We start from the raw sequence: 20,444 nt of genomic DNA, 5'->3' as shown, positions 1-20,444 counted from the left end.
ATCTCCTCTCTCTTTCTTTTTCTCTATTTCTCCTCCTCTCCAGTATACCAGCTGACTCATTAGGCTGGCCTTATGCTCCTATGTCCAGAAGGACTATAGAGGCCATTACTCAGCCCTGCTGCCTGGGTACATGGGGTCAGACACCGCATCAGTGTTACATCACTATAGGCGTCTACACAAGATGGATACCGCTCTTATTCACTCATAGATCACCTCCTATCAACACACAATTCCCCTAAATAACCTCTCTCTCTCTCTTCCTCTCAATCTATCTCTGTCTTCACACACACACACACACATCTGACCTCCATAGAATAGGTGAATCTTAGTGGATACACCCACTTCCCATCAATAACCCTCTCCTCCCCCAGGTCCTACCCAGAGCACCAGCAGGAGGAGATGTTGGGGTCACCAGTGAGAGGGACTGGGGAGGAGGGGCGTGTCCTGCCCTCTATGTGTCTGAAGCAGGTGTTCCCTAAGTACACCAAGCAGTTCAGCTACCTGCGGACCGTGGAGCGCATCACTGCCCTCTTCCTGCGCTTCCTGGGGGTCAAGGGCAACATGCGCCTGGGGCCCACTGGCTTCAGAACCTTCATCAGGTACTAGTTCCTCTTCCTCACCCCTACACACAGAGTTAGAGAGCTTACATTGGTATGTGCGTGTACTTCTTGTCAACTAGTTCCTTAGCATGGTTCTTTTTAGTAAGTAACCTATTTTGTCAGTTGTATCAAGCAATTCCGCTTCTTGGCTGCCAATGGTGCGTTGTGCTTTTTCTAGTCAATGAAACCAATAGGCTACATAAAACCATGCGGTCTGTCTGTGTGTAGGAACTGTAAACTGAGCAACAGTCACTTCTCCATGGCGACTGTGGATATCCTCTACATCGACATCACACGACGCTGGGCCAGCATGCTGCCTGACTCCAGAGAAGCGGGTAACCCTCCAGCCAATCACAAGTCACCTCTCACACAGCCTGCCAATCACCAGTCACGAATCACTCTGCCCACCAATCACAACAAACCGTAATTGTTAGCCCGCTGAACTAAATACTAGGCATTAGTTGGGGGAGTTAATGCACGTCTTCGGGTCTCTGGCAGAACTAGCTGTGACCTTTTTAGAATTGGCCAGGTTTTATTTTTGGCTCTAACTGTTCACGGAATCCCCTCTCACGTCATTGAAATGAGGTCACAGCGTAGTGACAACATTTGTGAGAGCATCCACTATGAATAATTCACCAGCTTCCACCTGAAAATATGCAGAGAGGGCAGGATGATGAGGAAGAGGGAGGAAGAGCGGGGTACAGCGGTACGATTGCTTGAATGCTGTTCGAGTTTCCTCTTGTTGGGCTCGGCTGGCATGGAGGGACAGTTTTTTAGCAGGACGCAACGCGAGGAGATGTGAGCTGAATATTTGGTTCCAGACAAATCAAGGGGTGAGAATTTGGTCATTACCCCTACGGGTAATAGGAAAACAGAGCCAATCTCTCTCTGATGATTGGGTCGCAGTGTTGGGGAGGGAAGGATTGTGTACTGTAGGTAGGGGTAGGGATAAGGCAAGTATTTATTATTAATAATAAAGTGTTTTGTGTTTTGGGAAGCGCTGACTCAGGACTTTAGCTGAATGCTAAAAGCCCCTTATCACCTCAGAAGAAAGTCGCTCTCTCTCGCTCTCCGGCTTTCTCCCCCCCCCCCCTTTCCACGAGACTTTATAGGAAAATAACTCTCGCCCTCACTTTAAACCTTTTCACTTTCTTCGTGTGTTTCACCCACTCATCCTAATGTTTTATTGAGAACCACAGCACAGTTTGATGAAACGTGTGGTTAAAAAGTAAAAGCTAGAATAAATGGTGTGCAATGTGCAAATACTGTATATTAAAGAGATGTAGTGTACCTATCTGGATGGTGTGTCTCTGGGTGTGTTCTGGTTGTTTTAAGTTTAGGACAGTCAGAGCTTCTGTGTGTTGTGGTTAGGTTGATTTATTAGTTTGACTTCATCTTGATGTGGATGGTGTGGCATGTCAAGAAGCTGGTTAAACTGGGGACAATAAAAGGCCACTCTCTAAAATGTGCCGTTTTGACCAGGAATGTCCACCAGAGCCGTTGCCAGAGAATTGAATGTTCATTTCTCTACCATGAGCCACCTCCAAAGTCGTTTTTAGAGAATTTGGCAGTATGTTCAACTGGCCTCAAAACCGCAGACTACGTGGCGTCTTGTGGGCGAGCGGTTTGCTGATGTCAACAGAGTGCCCCATGATGGGGTTATGGTATGGGCAGGCATAAGCTACGGACAAGAAGAGGGATGTGGGAGAGCTAGTGGACAGCTACGGACACAATTGCATTGTATTGATGGCAATTTGAATGCACAGAGATACCGTGACGAGACCCTGAGGCCCATTGTCGTCCCATTCGTCTGCCGCCATCACCTCATGTTTCAGCATGATAATGCATGGCCCCATGTTGTAAGGATCTGTACACAATTCCAGGAATCTGAAGATGGTCCAGTTCTTCCACGGCCTGCATACTCACAAGACATGTCACCCATTGAGCTTGGGATGCTCTGGATCGACGTGTACGACAGCGTGTTCCAGTTCCCGCCAATATCTAGCAACTTCGCACAGCCATTGAATAGGAGCGGGACAACATTCCACAGGCCACAATCAGCCTGATCAACTTAATGTGAAAGAGATGTGTTGTACTGCATGAGGCAAATGATGGTCACACCAGATACTGACTGGTTTTCTCATCCACTCCCCTACTTTTTTTTTATTAAGGTATCTGTGACCAACAGATGCATATCTGTATTCCCAGTCATGTGAAATCCATAGATTAGGGCCACATTTATTTATTTAAATTGACTGATTTCCTATATGAACTGTAACTCAGTAAAATCTTAGAAATTGCATGTTGCGTTTATATTTTTGTTCAGAATAGTTACTCATTATTGGAGAGTGACTCAAGGATCAGGGAGAATCAGTTTGATACACGGCAAATACTCTCTCTCTTCCACCTCCCTGTTTCCTCCTTTTCCCGCTCTCCTCTCACCCTTCTCCCTCTCTACCACGTCTCTTCTATTTGTCTCCTCTCAGGGATGGGTCTGCAGGCATTTGTGGAGGCCTTCTTCTACCTGGCCCAGCGCCGGTTCAAGTCCCTCCCCCTGAGGGAGCAGGTGGTGTCCCTGCTGGAGGTGTGTGAGGCTCAGCTGGAGAACCAGGGAAGAGGGGATCCTGTAGGAGCTCTACCCGAGGACAGCACCTCCTCCACCAGGCGCTCGGTAAGCTGCGGCAGGACCCAGCCAGGCAGGACTCAACACCCCCACCATATGTCAACCTCCACCCCAGGCCAGGCTCTGTCGGCCCCCCAGCTCTGCTCCCCGGCCACCCCGCGCAGGGCCTCGTCCCAAGACTACAGGCTGCATCAGAGACTACGGCCCACACACAAGGGCAATGTAGAGAACTGACCCGACTGGGGCCTAAGGAGCTATACACACACACACACACACACACTCCTAACAGAGGAACACAAAGACTGGCTCAAATTCCCCCGGGGGGTCCTGTTGAGAAGAGACACAGATTGTTGGGAGCTGACCTCAGAGGCTCAGCACCATGAGGCCTTTTCTGGAATTCATTACTTTTCCTTAAAAAGAAGAGGAGGAAGTCCACAGGGTGGTTGAGGAAGTGTGAGAATGAGGTATGGAGGGGTGTGTGTGTGTGTGTGTCAAGAAAAGCCACTCAGGTCCAGAGGGGGAGATGGTTGGTTGTAGTTATTGATTAATAACTTCAGGGTAGGTTGTGTCTCGCTTCAGCCCTGTCGAGCAACCCACTGAGCAATCACACACACACACGCTCTCTCTTCAGGGAAATCTACACACGTACTGCAGTTTTACACACAGTGTATGTTGCGGGTATGGATCTGAGCATTTCCACGATAGCTTTAGAACCTACAACATTTGCACAAATGTGTGTGTGTGAGTGTTTGCATGCATGTGTGTTTAGTGTATTTGAGATAACGGCCATAAACTGTAATGGCCAGCGGATCTGCCATTCGGCTGTTCCTGCTCACAGAACCAATCAGTGATGAGATGTCTCATCATTGTACCAAGGGAAAAGGACATCCTCCCAGACAGTTCCGCCCAATCACAAATCGTCCCTTAGCCCAACAGTACCCCATATGCACTGAAGACCACCTGAGAAGATTGGATGGTATATAAGTAATATGAAGAAAAAAAAACTTAAAACAGCCTATCTGAAGACAAAGTGAAGTAATTAATGAATTCCAATACCTATCATATACTCTCAGATCTCCAGAAGGGCATAGGTTGTATGGGCTATGGTTTGATTTGGGACTGAGCATTTCCTCTCCTTTTCATAACAGCAGCTACTCCAATAACATAGCAGCCTTAGACAAAAAGCAGTGAGAGAGACAGATGGTTAGTTAAAATGGCCGCCACAGACCCAATAGGAGCACGTCTCCTTTGCTTTGACACCCTACATGGGGAATAGGAAGTTATCTGAGAAAAGAACCAGGACTGTATCAGGAGAATGCCGTCGTTCAACACTGCTTGTTTACGAATACCGTGTCATCCGTATCCATAGGAATGTTTGAATTGTATTTGATTTTGTTCCGGTTTTTTTTTCTCTCCACATAATTTATTCCCGTCAGTCAGTGTCACCTATAAACAGTTGCTGCTTGCAGGAGAATGAAACTAAACACTAAAGCCATCATCTTGGTTCCTTCAGTACCATATGGGCTGCTGCTTGTTCACAAGCCCATAATTAAGAACACACACTACACTACTATAGACGTTTGCTCCATCTACTACTGCACTCCACCATAGCATCTGAGAATATAGATACTCAACCATAACCTCCATTGGGATGTACTGTGCGTCTGTTCATAGCACCGCAATACAAAATAAAGGACTGTATTTAAACCAGTTGAAAGGGTTTTTCTTGTTCTCTGAATGAATATTGACAGATTGTTGTTTTTACGATCTCTTAACTCCCAAAAGGTTTTGAATGTGCAGTGCATATACATATTTGCCTGAGCCAGTGTGGATGAAGGTGCCTGGGGGTCAATTTCAAGCCATATGTATTCAATTCAAAATGAAATAAATCGTGAACATGAAGAATAAAGTTGAGAATGTAGGCAGCAGGTAGCCTAGTGGTTAGAGCGTTGGGCCAGTAACCGAAAGGTTGCAAGATCGAATCCCCGAGTTGACGCGGTAAAAATCTGTCGTTCTGCCCCTGAACAAGGCAGTTTAACCCACTGTTCCTAGGCTGTCATTGTAAATAAGAATTTGTTTGCCTAGTTAAATATAAAAATGTAAACATTTGAGGACAGGTGAAATAATGGATGTTGAAATCAAAAACCAAACGATTGAAAGCTAAATGTATAGAATTGTAAACAAAAATAAGATGTCAAAGGCAAAACCCCAAAACTTGTAAGCAGATCATTTTAAAGCGAGAGCTGAACTCTGACGACATGTTAGTTTTTTTTTGTTGAAAAAAAAAAGTTTTCGGTTACCATTTCCCAGCAACCAATCCTATTGAATAGATTTTGCCAACGCTCTTCCCTGCATGTACTACCTTTTGGTTACGCTACTCGTATTTTTGCTTTCAATGTCTGTTTCTTTGCTTTCACTGCCAGTCTTTTCGATTGCGAGTTTTGGCATTATTTTTCCGTGAAGGGCGGGGTTTAGAGGGAGGCGTAGACAATGAGTCTCCATTGGTCCGCTAGTTTTGGAGTGACGGTTCGTCTTAACCCAATCAATGAACATAATAGACAGGCTTTTTTTCTATTGCCTACTTAAGTAAACGGTCTGACGTCACCTCGTTTTCAGTAGCCATGCGCAAATTAATAACAGTATAGAGCCAAACCTACTGAGTTGATTTATAAAATGTTTTAATTCTATGCCAGGACTTTTCACTGCATTTTTTAAAAACAATTTGTATCGTGTTAAATGTTAGCCACTATCAGTAACAACCGTCAGTTATACCCATAACCTACATTTATAACTGTAATTTGAATGTCAATTTCCTTACGTTTAGCATCATTCCATTACAATGTTATTTTAGCATTCTTTCCTCTCACATGCGGTTGTTCCTGAGGATCGCTAGCAATAGTGGATCATATTAGACTAACATATTACAAGTTGTGCAATAATGTAGCCTGTTTGAATTATTATGGAACGCTCGTTTAAACCTGGAGCCTGGCACGGTTCATGAAGGTTCACGACTACTGGAACATTGTCATCACAGTTCCATGATTAGTGATAATTATTAGAGTAAATTTATAGAACTAACTGTTCAACTGTACACTTTAAGCACCTTCCAATATTCTTATTATTTGATTTGATTTTTTAAACACTTTTTACCCAATTGCAATTGGTAGTTGCAGGCTTGTCCCATCGCTGCAACTCCCGTACAGACTCGGGACAGGTGAAGGTCAAGAGCCATGTGTTCCCCCGAAACACGACCCTGCCAAGCCGCACTGCTTCTTGACACACTGCTCTCTAACGGAAACCAGCCGCACTAACGTGCCGGTGGAAACACCGTACAACTGGCGAACGTATCAGTGTGCATGCGCCCGGCCCGTCAAAGGAGTCTCTAGAGCACGATGGGACAAGGACGTCCCGGCCGGCCAATTGTGTGTCACCTCATGGGTCTCCCGGTCACGGCCGGCTGCGACACAGCCTGGGATCGAACCCGGATCTGTAGTGACGCGTCAAGCACTGCAGTGCCTTAGTCCACTGCGTCACTCAGGAGGTGAATTGAACATTATTTAATATGGCAATTTTCAGGATGAATCAAACCACTATTATTTTTATTCAACAATATATTTTTTACTATTAATAAATGTTTTCCTAACCCTAAATAATACACTGCTCAAAAAAATAAAGGGAACACTTAAACAACACAATGTAACTCCAAGTCAATCACACTTCTGTGAAATCAAACTGTCCACTTAGGAAGCAACACTGATTGACAATAAATTTCACATGCTGTTGTGCAAATGGAATAGACAAAAGGTGGAAATTATAGGCAATTAGCAAGACACCCCCAATAAAGGAGTGATTCTGCAGGTGGTCACCACAGACCACTTCTCAGTTCCTATGCTTCCTGGCTGATGTTTTGGTCACTTTTGAATGCTGGCGGTGCTTTCACTCTAGTGGTAGCATGAGACGGAGTCTACAACCCACACAAGTGGCTCAGGTAGTGCAGCTCATCCAGGATGGCACATCAATGCGAGCTGTGGCAAGAAGGTTTGCTGTGTCTGTCAGCGTAGTGTCCAGAGCATGGAGGCGCTACCAGGAGACAGGCCAGTACATCAGGAGACGTGGAGGAGGCCGTAGGAGGGCAGCAACCCAGCAGCAGGACCGCTACCTCCGCCTTTGAGCAGGAGGAGCACTGCCAGAGCCCTGCAAAATGACCTCCAGCAGGCCACAAATGTGCATGTGTCTGCTCAAGCGGTCAGAAACAGACTCCATGAGGGTGGTATGAGGGCCCGACGTCCACAGGTGGGGGTTGTGCTTACAGCCCAACACCGTGCAGGACGTTTGGCATTTGCCAGAGAACACCAAGATTGGCAAATTCGCCACTGGCGCCCTGTGCTCTTCACAGATGAAAGCAGGTTCACACTGAGCACATGAGCACATGTGACAGACGTGACAGAGTCTGGAGACGCCATGGAGAACGTTCTGCTGCCTGCAACATCCTCCAGCATGACCGGTTTGGCGGTGGGTCAGTCATGGTGTGGGGTGGCATTTCTTTGTGGGGCCGCACAGCCCTCCATGTGCTCGCCAGAGGTAGCCTGACTGCCATTAGGTACCGAGATGAGATCCTCAGAGCCCTTGTGAGACCATATGCTGACACACGCACATTTGTGGCCTGCTGGAGGTCATTTTGCAGGGCTCTGGCAGTGCTCCTCCTGCTCAAAGGCGGAGGTAGCGGTCCTGCTGCTGGGTTGCTGCCCTCCTACGGCCTCCTCCACGTCTCCTGATGTACTGGCCTGTCTCCTGGTAGCGCCTCCATGCTCTGGACACTACGCTGACAGACACAGCAAACCTTCTTGCCACAGCTCGCATTGATGTGCCATCCTGGATGAGCTGCACTACCTGAGCCACTTGTGTGGGTTGTAGACTCCGTCTCATGCTACCACTAGAGTGAAAGCACCGCCAGCATTCAAAAGTGACCAAAACATCAGCCAGGAAGCATAGGAACTGAGAAGTGGTCTGTGGTGACCACCTGCAGAATCACTCCTTTATTGGGGGTGTCTTGCTAATTGCCTATAATTTCCACCTTTTGTCTATTCCATTTGCACAACAGCATGTGAAATTTATTGTCAATCAGTGTTGCTTCCTAAGTGGACAGTTTGATTTCACAGAAGTGTGATTGACTTGGAGTTACATTGTGTTGTTTAAGTGTTCCCTTTATTTTTTTGAGCAGTGTATACAAGATCAGAGTATTTTAAATCTGCTGAAAAGGAGACTAATATGCATGTATTTAAATGGATTTCTTTCATTGACCCCTACTATTCTGAACTGTTCTCTCCATAAATTATTGTGAGTCTGTTGAGAAAACTCTAATTAAAAGGCACACCAAATGTTAAGGAATTGCTTCAGATAAATGTACTGAAAACCCTATTGAACTCCAAGAAAATCTGTTGACCAGCAAGTTTTTAGCGGTTTAATTAAATGTATTCAGCACGCTCAAGGGAATCACGCCTGCAACGCCCGTTAACTTATGTTGGTGCTTAAGTCGGAATACCAACTACGGAGAAGTGCGTAGGAAAGGCATGTGTAGGAAAGACGTACATTTCCTAAGTCTGAATCGGGCCTTAAGTGAGCCTCACGGGAGCAATTAAAGGCCTCTCTGTGAAATAAGCATGAGGAGGCATTATGAATGAGGTCCGTTCCCTACCCACCTTCTTCTCCCTCCCTCCCCGCTAGCTCCCTGCTCCTAGGCCTGAGTCAATGGAAATGCATTCATGAATTCAATCAATTCAGCCTCTGAAGTGTATGTGGAAAGACAAGCCGTTATGTTATAGGATGATGGTAATGCTCTGCTTTGCATCATTCTGGGCTGCCTGTGTCTAATCTTAGATTTGTTAGATCTTACATAATGTACATTTTCTACACAGTCTAATATGTGGTCCACAGCACGTGCGGTGAGGTCCGTGGCTGGGTAGGCACTGGCTATGATCAAATCCAGATTTAAGGATCTATTCAATCTGTATCGCTGAAGTGTTACAGATTGCACGATAGAAATGTAAAGGTAAGTTCCGATTGAGCCGACATACTGTATGCAGCTTTTAACGTGAATGCGGTCTCCTCTAACGTGGAAACATTGCCTTCAGATTTCAATCACGCTGTTACGCTGAACTTCCGCGATACGGATTGAGTCGAGCCCTTAGTCAATAATAAACATTGATAATGCCCAACTTCACCATACAACTAATAGCTCTAACAACCAGTGACATAGGCTATTAACCGAAATTGACAAACAATTTTCACCAAATGTAAATACCAATGTAGCCAAGATAAAAAATAAATAAAAAAGAGCCTCCAATGGCAGCATATTTCGTATCATCTGACAAAATGACACTGCACAACTGAGCTCAGCCATAGACCGATGTAGCATCCACAGTTACAACCAATAGGTGGCACTAAAAGACCAATGTATGGACACATTTTATCTGAATAGTTTTCAACGCAAACTCCATAGCCTTTCACAATGGATTTACAATTCTTCCAATGCACTGCGCGGGACACACACACACAATAATATTATATTATGTGAAATATTTGTACCCACAAATATTTAATAAATACGGTTTTAATGGATTTTCCATATCAACAATCGAAATGACTGAAAAATGCAGTTCAAAACGTCAGTCTCATCAAAAAATTCTAGCTTGATAAATCTAATGCATCAAAGGGAATGCTGTCTATTCTCATGTTTATTCAACAGTTGACTAACCCGCAAATTGCAAAAGAAAATGCATTTAGAACTAACTTTACTTGTAAATGAAGTCCATTAGTCTGCCCTTCAGGGTGAACCTCTCAGTGACAGGATTGTAGGGCCAAGGATGACAAAATGATCAAACCTGGCTTTCATTTGAACACTGATATTGTCCAAAATGTTGTAAAACATTCCTCTCATCTCCGATCGGCCGTCTGCTCCGGATTACTTTGTCTGTTAGGCCGAGTGTGGTGCATTTCTCCTCAAACCAATCATAGAAACACTTGCCTCCTGGCATCCACAACGTTCATCGTGTCGCTGATACGTGCACAGCAGAACCCCATGTCCATTATTTGATTCTGCAGAACACGAACGAGTGCATCAGTTTCTCTGAAAATCTTCCCATAGACCATCAGCAGATACCGGTTGAAGCCTGTGACAGCCAGGTATCATATCCAGAGGCCTTGGGCAGCGTGTCCAGACCCGGCGCCAGGATAAAGTGACTAAGGGGGCAGTTGAAATCGGTGAGGGTTTGGCACGAAATCTGCATCCCATCTCCGCTGCGCTGTATCGGCACAATTGACAGCGCCCTAGACACTAAAGCAAGGCCTATTTGGCAATGAATTTAGACTACAAGCTAGATAGACTGTTTGTAATAGGTGAATTACCCTATGTGAATGCAGCCGTACACACAGCTGTCTTACCAAAATAATACAAACTAAATGCTGAAAGTAGCATATTCAATCAAAACAAAAATACTGAATAGCAGTTTGGCTTAGAATACCTACACAACTGCGAATGAATGCGAGCAGAACAAAACAGCGGTAGGCCTACCATAGGTCTATAAACAAAATATCAGATTGATAAAGTTATGACACAATCTGTATTTAGGCTAGTTACATTAATAGTAAACACACTCAGAAAACAAAAGGTGAATGCAAATAACCAAAACACAGCCTACTACAGTGAGATGCAGCCATGCACAGCTGCCTTGTCAAATAAATAGGCCTATAGGCCTGCTTCAAGCAGAGAGAATCACGCCGCTCATTAGTCCAGCAACATGTTGCGATATGGCAATAAACTTCCGTGGCTCAAATTCGACCCACCCATGTAATCAATTAAGCAATGCCGGCCTACCATAAACACGGTTCCAGTATGTACAGTTCCATTTACAACCAGGAAAAGCAATAGGCTACCAAGAAAACATAGAAATAGAATGTTACCCATTTGTTTCTATGATCAAACATACCAATATGCAACTATACCCTGGGGCATTGGAATTATATTGAATTCTGCTTATATCATGCTATACCACAACGAACATAAAAGTTCTATTCCCATTTTGCTATTCCCCATTCCCCAGGTTTTTGCTGAAAATGACGCCACTGGCTATACCACCAAGATTTTGATCAAAACCAACCAGCTAGATTGTTAGCTTTTCAGAAGAGTTGAGAAATCGAGCATTTCATTCCCGCCGAAATCTTCTTCTAAAATCCCCCTCAAATCCCAGTTGGATTAGTTGAGCTTTCCTTGGGTGTAGCATGCTTCGTCTGTGCTGACTGAACATGTCTATGTGCCAGGGGGGCTAGGGTCAGTCTGTTTTATCTGGTGTAATTCTCCTGTCTTATCTGGTGTCCTGTGTGAATTTAAGTATGCTCCCTCTCTCTCTCCCTCTCTCCCTCCCTTCCCGGAGGACCTGAGCCCTAGCATCATGCCTCAGGACTACCTGGCCTGATGACTCCTGGCTGTCCCCAGTCCACCTGGTCATGCTGCTGCTCCTGTTCTGCCTGCGGCTAGGGAACCCTGACCTGTTCACCGGATGCGCTACCTTGTCCCGTACCTGCTGTTTACGGCTCTCTCTCTCTCTCTACCGCACCTGCTGTCTCGACCTCTGAATGCTCGGCTATGAAAAGCCAACTGACATTTAATCCAGAGCTACTGACCTGTTGCACCCTCTACAACCACTGTGATTATTATTTGACCCTGCTAGTCATCTATGAATGTTTGAACATCTTGACGAACAATCTGGCCTTACTCTTATAATCTCCACCCGGCACAGCCAGAAGAGGACTGGCCACCCCTCAGAGCCTGATTCCTCTCTAGATTTCTTCCTAGGTTCCTGACTTTCTAGGGAGTTTTTCCTAGCCACCGTGCTTCTACATCTGCATTGCTTGCTGTTTGGGGTTTTAGGCTGGGTTTCTGTATAACACTTTGTGACATCTGCTGATGTAAAAAGGGCTTTATAAATACTTTTGATTGATTGATGGTTTGTCAAAGTGGAAAATGAGTTATTGCCAGCTGCCTATCATTAACACGTGTTGACATCTCATTTCCCATTGAACTTCGAACTTGTTTTCATTCCACAGTGCAGTACCTTTAAAATTCTCCTTGCTTGATGCGAATCATTTGGTTGTATCAATAGCATGCTTCCAGTTACAATATCCGCCTTGGGTGAAGGCCCTGTTTGCATTAGGATTCTAGGCTAACCTGGGCTGGCTCCTCTGTTCCAAGAAGGTCAGGAACAGTTGGAGGGGGCTGTTGAGCCGTTATCCTGGCGCCACTTTTGGAAGGGGGGATAAGCTCTTCAAGCATCATCGCTGCTGGGCGGCGGCCTCGTGGTTTGATTTCTGAGATCCTTTGTGGCAGTGGCAGATTAGCTGGTTGAAGCTAAATAGGCAAAAAAAACGCTAATGCCTTTTACAGCTAGCTAAGAAGCTAACATATTTCTGTAGTGTTGGGTGTGAGGCAGAGTTGAGTGAAGCAGCTTCAATTGTAAACTTGACCCCATCCTTATGAATCAAAATCAAAATTACAGACGGAGGCGTATTACAGTATTCACATAGCCTACCACGTTATTCACATAGCCTACCACGTTATTCACGTAGCCTACCACAGATAAGTAGTGTTTTTTTCACGCTTATGGAAACCCAAAGGAGTCTTAGCCTACCTAACCGCCCAGTGGCTTTCCATAGCCCGCTTACACACACACTCTCCGCGGGGCGCTCTGTCCATGGTTGCTGATCAGCGCAGTGGAGACATTGATTTTGCGCCAATCTGTCACTAAATCATTTTCACTTTTTTGCTATTTTTATACAGGGATATAAAACTAAAACTGAGGTTGCAAATCTACCTTTTGCCACCTCGTGGAGCCGGGCCCGAGCGTGTCCTTGTCCTGATGACTTTCTGTCGCTTCCTCTGATGAAGGTCGGCAGCCAAGGTGTTGGTCTTCCCCTCTGAATTATACCAAGTTTGGAAAATGTTGTGTAATGTAGTATAATGTCAATTTGCCAGGTTGGTTTTGCTAACTAGCTACTGTAGCTTTGTTCAGTTCAAAGGATGCGAGCGCCAAATGATGTAGACACATGCCCAAAATATGCAGAGCTTACCCCCAGGCTTACCCACACAACTTGTTTAGGCAATACGCATGCGCAAAATATGAAATGGGCTCAATGCAATGACTGAAGCTAGGCAGCAAGACCTATGCTGAGCCTGTCCAATAAGAGTGACTGTAGTCAGGGATGGCCATCGTCAACGATTTAAATGAATTTGAATGGATAGGAAGGAAGGCATGCGCACTCTGGTGCCTTTTCTGAAGTTTTGATGCAGTTTTAGCACTTTTAGATTTTGAGCATGAAAACCACCAGACTCATTGATGAAAAACATTAGATAGTAAAAAAAAAAACACACGTGGGTGATGTCACTGACTGGTTAAGACTTCATATGAAAAACAATTTTCTCATTTAGAAGGCTAACATCCCATTACATGTTCTCACAAATAGTTTCATATTTAGTCATATACGTTCCACAACATCTAGATGTGAATCGGATCAGTGGGAAAGATACACATTCAGGGATAGTTATGTTCTACTGTCCATAGTTACTTCACAAATTAGTAATGAATTAGACATTATTGTTCTTTAAGTACCCACGGACCCTTCCAACTGTTTGGATTACAGAAATATTGTTTTATTACTCAACCTTTTGATGTTACCGTACTGCAACGTCTCTCTGTGGTAACAAAGGGATTTAACTTCCATTTCTGAAAGAGTGGGAGAGAGTTTTCCTGCAGGTATTTCCAACCATCATAAATATTCAGACCCTTTGCTATGAGACTCGAAATTGAGCTCAGGTGCATCCTGTTTCCATTGATCATCCTTGAGATGTTTCTACAACTTGATTGGAGTCCACCTGTGGTGAATTCAATTCATTGGACATGATTTGGAAAGGGAGTGCATGCCAGAGCCAAAACCAATCCATGTGGTCGAAGGAATTGTTTGTAGAGCTCCAAAACAAGATTGTGTGTCTGCACAGATCTGGGGAAGGGTACCAAAAAATGTCTGTAGCATTGAAGGTCCCCAAGAACACAGTGGCCTCCATCATTCCTAAATGGAAGAATTTTGGAACCACCAAGACTCTTCCTAAAGCTGTCGGCCCAGCCAAACTGAGCAATCGGGGGAGAAGGGCCTTGGTCAGGGAAGTGACAAAGAACCTAATGCTCACTCTGACAGAGCTCCAGAGTTTCTCTGTGGAGATGGGAGAATCTTCCAGAAGGACAACCATCTCTACAGCACTCCACCAATCAAGCCGTTATGGTAGAGTGGCCAGACGGAAGCCACTCCTCAGTAAAAGGCACATGACAGCCTACTTGGAGTTTGCTTAAAGGCAACTAAAGGACTTTGAGAAACAAGATTATCTGGTCTGATGAAACCAACTCTTTGGCCTGAATGTCAGTTGTTTTTCAGAATCAGGGCTTGGGAGACTGGTCAGGATCGAGGGAAAGATGAACGGAGCCAAAGTATAGAGGGATCCTTGATGAAAACCTGCTCCAGCGTGCTCGGGACCTCAGACTGGGGTGAAGGTTCACCTTCCAACAGTACAACAACCCTAAGCACACAGCTAAGAAATCGCAGGAGTGGCTTTGGGACAAGTTTCTGAATGTCCTTGAGTGGCCCAGCCAGGGCCCGGACTTGAACCCGATCAAACATATCTGGAGAGACCTGAAAATAGCGATGCTCCCCATCCCACCGGACAGAGCTTGAGAGGATCTGCAGCGAAGAATGGGAGAGACTCCCAAAATACCAAGCTTGTAGCTTCATACCCAAGAAGACTCAAGGGTGTAATCGCAGCCAAAGGTGCTTCAATAAAGTACTGAGTAAAGGGTCTGAATACTTATGTCAATGTTATTTAATTTTTATAGAACTATTTTTGCTAAAATTGATAAAAACACAGTTTTTCCTTTATCATTGTGGGTTATTGTGTGAGAAAAAACGATTTAATCTGTTTTAGAATAAGGCTGTAACTTAACAAAATGTGGAAAAGGTCTGAATGCTTTCTGAATTAAATGAGTAAAACAGTATCAAACATTATTAAAGTGACCAGTGTTCCATTATTAAAGTGACCAGTGATTCCATGTCTATGGACATAGGGCAGCAGCCTCTATGGGGCAGGGTTGAGTATCCGGGTGGTAGCCGTGACAATGACTAAGTTCAGGGCAGGTGCACTGGTTGGAGGCCGGCTAGTGATGGCAATTTAACAGTCTAATGGCCTTGAGATAGAAGCTTTGATGCATCTGTACTGACCTTGCCTTCTGGATGTTAGCGGGGTGAACAGGTCGTGGCTCGGGTGGTTGATGTCCTTGATGATATTTTTGGCCTTCCTGTGACATCGGTTGCTGTAGGTGTCCTGGAGGGCAGGCAGTGTGCCCCCGGTGATGCGTTAGACAGACCGCACCACCATCTGAAGAGCCCTGCGGTTGCGGGCGGTGAAGTTGCCGTGCCAGGTGGTGATACAGCCCGACAGGGTGCCCTCAATGGTGTATCTGTAAAAGTGTGTGAAGGTCTTAGGGACAAGCCGAATTTCTTCAGCCTCTTGCGGTTGAACAGTTGCGCCTTCTTCACCACATTGTCTGTGTGGGTGGACCATTTCAGATTGCCAGTGATGTGTACACAGAGGAACTTGAAGCTTTTCACCTTCTCCATTGCGGTCCCGTCGATGTGGATGGACCCTCCTCTCCTCCCTGTAGGCTGTCTCGTCTTTGTTGGTAATCAGGCCTAATACTGTTGTCATCTGGAGGCGTGCGTGGCCATGCATGTCATGGGTGAACAGGGAGTACAGGAGAGGGCTGAGCACACACCCTTGTAGGGCCCCTGTGTTGAGGATGTGTAGTGCAGGTGTTGTTTCCTACCTTTACCACATGGGGGCGCCCCGTCAGGAAGTCCAGGACCCAAATGCACAGGACGGGATTCCGACCCAGGGCTCAGAGCTTAATGATGAGCTTGGGGCGGTATGGAAATTGAAGTGGGTCTAGGGTGTCAGGTTAGATGGAGGTGAAATGATCCTTAACTAGCCTCTCAAAGCACTTCATGATTACAGAAATGATCGTCATTTAGTTCAGTTATCTTTGCTTTCTTGGGTACAGGAACAATGGTGGACATCTTGAAGCAAGTGGGGACAGCAGACTGGGATAGGGAGAGATTGAATATGTCTGTAAACACTCCAGCCAGCTGGTATGCGCATGCTCTGAGGATGCGGTTAGGATGCCGTCTGGGCCGGCAACTTTGCGGGGCTAACACGCTTAAATGTCCTACTCATGTCGGCTACGGAGAACGAGAGACCAGAGTCCCTGGGAGAGGGCCGCATTGGTGGCACTGTGTTATTCTCAAAGCGGGTGAAGAAGGTGTTTAGCTTGTCTGGGAGCAAGATGGTGATGTCTGCGACGTGGCTGGTTTTCCCTTTGTAATTCATGATTGTCTGGAGTCCCATCCACATGCGTCTCGTGTCTGAGCCTTTTAATTGCGACTCCACTTTGTCTCTGTACTGACGTTTTGCCTGTTTGATTGCCTTACGGAGGGCATAACTGCACTATTTGTATTCAACCATATTATCAGTCACCTTGCTGTGGTTAAATGAGGTGGTTCGCGCTTTCAGTTTTGCGCGAATGCTGCCCTCTATCCACGGTTTCTGGTTTGGGTATGTTTTAATAGTCACAGTGGGAACAACTCAGTCATCGTGTCAGTGTATACGTCGATGTTATTCTCAGAGGTAACCCGGAACATATCCCAGTCCGCGTGATCCACAGGAGGTTGGTGGGACCTTAATTGGGGAGCACAGGCTCGTGGTAATGGCTGGAGTGGAATCAGTGGAATGGTATCAAATACCTCATCGTTTCCTGAGGGGAGGACGACTCATAATAACGTCTGGAATGGAGAAAATGGAATGGCATCTGTGAGAGAAAATCACATATTTACCTGATTTGTTTAATATTAATAGTTAACAATTACTATGCTTAACAATAGTAAAGACATTTCTTTAGTGACAATGCTGTGCTTCTGAGAAAGGATGGTTCATCTCTTCCACGTTCACTCCCCGCCGCTGGTCTAGGCGTGTAGTCAAGGACATGGGATGGAGATAAACTTGAGGAACAGATAGACCTGTATTGTTTTCAATCATCTTTGCTTCTGAGTAACCCGGTCACACAGCATAAGACAAAGAGCCTCTGAGAGTGACCACAGTTCTTCAGTCCCTCCTGTTCTTTTACTATCTTCCAAGGGCACAGTTGTGGGGAGGTGGAAGAGAATGGAGACTAGCTTGGTAGAGAAAGGAGTAAATGGAACAGCCGTTATCACTTGTTTCTGCACTATGACCTCACACAACCAATACACCTGGCCACAAGAAGAAAACAAGGTAGCTTATGATGCCCTGATCTGCCGGGGAGGAGTGGAACCAACCATGACTTAGCAGTTCTTGGGTTTCTATGTAAACCCCTTACGTCTCTGTATTATTCGAGAACTCAATCGATTCACCTTGTATGTTGCATTGACCTACACCCTTATCGATACGTTTTTAATAAAGTTAATATCCTTATTGGTGATTGACCTTCTCTCCTCATTATTGATTAGAATTACCACGACACATCAACCACATGGAAACCATGTGTTTGAGGTATACATATATGATTCCAATGATTCCGCTCCAGCCATTACCACTGGCATGATCAAAACAATCTTTAAGCATGGACTCCGATTGGTCAGACCAGCGTAAATAGAACTTAGCACGGGTACTTCCTGTTTGAGTTTCTGGCTATAGGTCATGATATGATTTGCCAAAGGGAGGGCGGTGGGAGGCCTTGTAGCCATCCCTGTCACAAGCCATGTGTTGATAGAACCTCTGTAGTGTTTTCCTCAAATGTACTTTGTTAAAGTCCTCAGCTACAATAAATGCGGCCTCAGGATATGTGAGGTTTCCAGTTTGCACAAAGTCCAGTGTAATTCCTTGAGGGCCGTTGAGGTATTGGCTTGAGGGGGAATATACACAGGTGTGACTATAACCGAAGAGAATTCTCTTGAGGTAATACGGTTGGAATTTGATTGTGGGGTATTCTAGGTTGGGTGAAAAAAAGGACTTGAGTTCCTGTACGTTATCACAATCACACCATGAGTTGTTAATCATGAAACAAACAGCTCAGCCTTTCTTCTTCCCGGAGAGTTCTTTATTCCTGTCTGCGCGATGTACTGAGAACCGAGCTGACTGTATGGATGGGGACAGTATATCCGGAGAGTATGTTAGAGTATGTTACAGTTCCTGATGTCTCTCTGAAAGGAGATCCTCGCCCTGAGCTCGTCTACTGTATTGTCCAGGGACTGAGTATTAGCGAGTAATATCCTCAGATGCGGTGGATGGTGTGCACGCCTCCTGAGTCGGACTAGAAGTCCACTCAGAATACCTCTTCTCCAACGGCGGTGTCTTGGAGCAGCCTCTGGGATAAATTCAATTGCCTTGGGGGATCCGATTCGGGAAAGTCGTATTTCTGGTAGGAATGCTAGTGAGTTACTGCTATTCTGATACTCAGAAGTTCTTTCAAAAAAACATTCTGGGCTAATAATGAAAGAAATTACAAAAAAATATAAAAATACTGCAAAGTTACTTATGAGCTAGAAGCAGAACTGCTATGTATATTGGGGCCATCTTATATTCTTTTCACAGAGTTAGCACTGCCTACCTTGCCTACCCTTACTGCACATCACTGCCTGTTACTGGCCCACAGGGCAATAATTCTACACTGGTGTTAAGCCATTTTCTTTGAAGTGTAGCATATAGCACACTTTAACGTACTGTAATCAGGGTTGGGGAGTAACTGATTACACGTAATCGGATTACAAAAAAAACTAACTGCAATCAGTTATGTTACTAGCAAAAATATTGTAATTAGATTACAGATACTTTCAAAAAACTAGATGATTAAATTCTGATATTTGTTTCACTAATTGGTGTTTTGAACAATCAGATCTGAAGAAGATCAGATGTGATTGGTCAAAAGTCCAATTAGTAGAAAAAAGTTCAGAATTGGTCTGCCTGTGTAAACACAGTGTTCTTGGATTACTTTTAAATTCAGAAACGATGTTAGTGAAAAGAAATACGTTGACACCTTTCTGTTTTGTCAATGACATTCAATGCAGCATTGGAAAAAGGCACAAGTTTACGTTTGTTCCACCTGAGCGAGTCTGACCACAAGTCGGAGACCACTATGATGACAAACCAAACACGTTTGATGGATTATTTTTGGCTTCTTCTAATGCCTCTTATGGGAAAGTGATCCAAAAGTAACTGAAAGTAATCAGATTATTTTACTGAATTTGGATAATCCAAAAGTTACATTACAGATTAAAATGTTGGACAGGTAACTAGTAACTGTAATGGATTACATTTAGAAAGTAACCTACCCAGCCCTGACTGTAATACATGGCAAGAAATAATGTCTACCTTGGGTAAGGTAGGATAGAGTTTTTGAGCATTTTCAGCTCATGTGTTTTGGAGCGTTCTCCCTCTTTCCCTCTTCTCTTCTTGTTCTCTCCCAGCTACTGTGGGGAATAACAATCAGGCAGTATGTAGGTCAGCCTAGCTGAGGAGCATGCACCACTCACTACCCCTCTTTTACCTCTCCCCATCTTCCTCTCATCTTTTAGCTCTCTCCCTCCATCTTCCCCTCCTCTAAATGGTTCTCGTAATCATCATTCTATTACTAGACTGAGTATCTTAGAAGATGTGTACATTTTCTCATCATAAGCCAAGTTGTATCTGATTTAATACTTGTCAATCATCTAAAACAGTGTTTACCAAATTATAGGTCTGAATCGACTGGTTTGCGGCTGAATTATAGGTTGTGGCTGGAAATATGTTGAGGTTTTTCGTCTGAGTCACATGAAAACCGCATATCAATTTGAGACAATTTGAGACAACCGTGCATTTACCAAAATCACATGGTATTGAAAATATAAATGTATTGGAAAATATATTCACCACAGTGGCAAGAAACACACAAGGCAGAGGCTTAAAATAGCTAAATAAAACTTTAATAAGTCTAGTTGCAAATGTACATAAATTGCACAGCCACATTGTTTTTTTTTTTATATATATCGTCAACACAAACAAATTCCTCTGTACATTATTGTTTTTGTCACTGTTGTCCAAGGAAGCAGAATCCAGCAAA

General features: G+C 44.6%; 1 protein-coding gene across 2 annotated transcripts in view; it reads left to right on the top strand.

The window, feature by feature from the left end:
- Positions 1-4,923, top strand: part of ttll11 (tubulin tyrosine ligase-like family, member 11) — a 41,924-nt gene extending 37,001 nt beyond the window's left edge. The window contains exons 8-10 of one of the 2 annotated variants that reach the window (XM_038965182.1): positions 372-599; positions 828-934; positions 3,086-4,923. In XM_038965182.1, coding sequence (XP_038821110.1) covers positions 372-599; positions 828-934; positions 3,086-3,456 — 706 coding nt within the window. In that variant the 3' untranslated portion in view covers positions 3,457-4,923. The remainder of the gene's footprint in view (positions 1-371; positions 600-827; positions 935-3,085) is intronic. The other variant, XM_038965183.1, reaches the window with a different exon arrangement.
- Positions 4,924-20,444: the final 15,521 nt, after the last annotated feature.

Source organism: Salvelinus namaycush, chromosome 26 (assembly GCF_016432855.1).
Source record: "Salvelinus namaycush isolate Seneca chromosome 26, SaNama_1.0, whole genome shotgun sequence".
Classification (NCBI taxonomy): domain Eukaryota; kingdom Metazoa; phylum Chordata; class Actinopteri; order Salmoniformes; family Salmonidae; genus Salvelinus; species Salvelinus namaycush.
The sequence above is the reverse complement of the archived record's forward strand: the minus strand, read 5'-3'. Positions and strand labels throughout refer to the sequence as shown.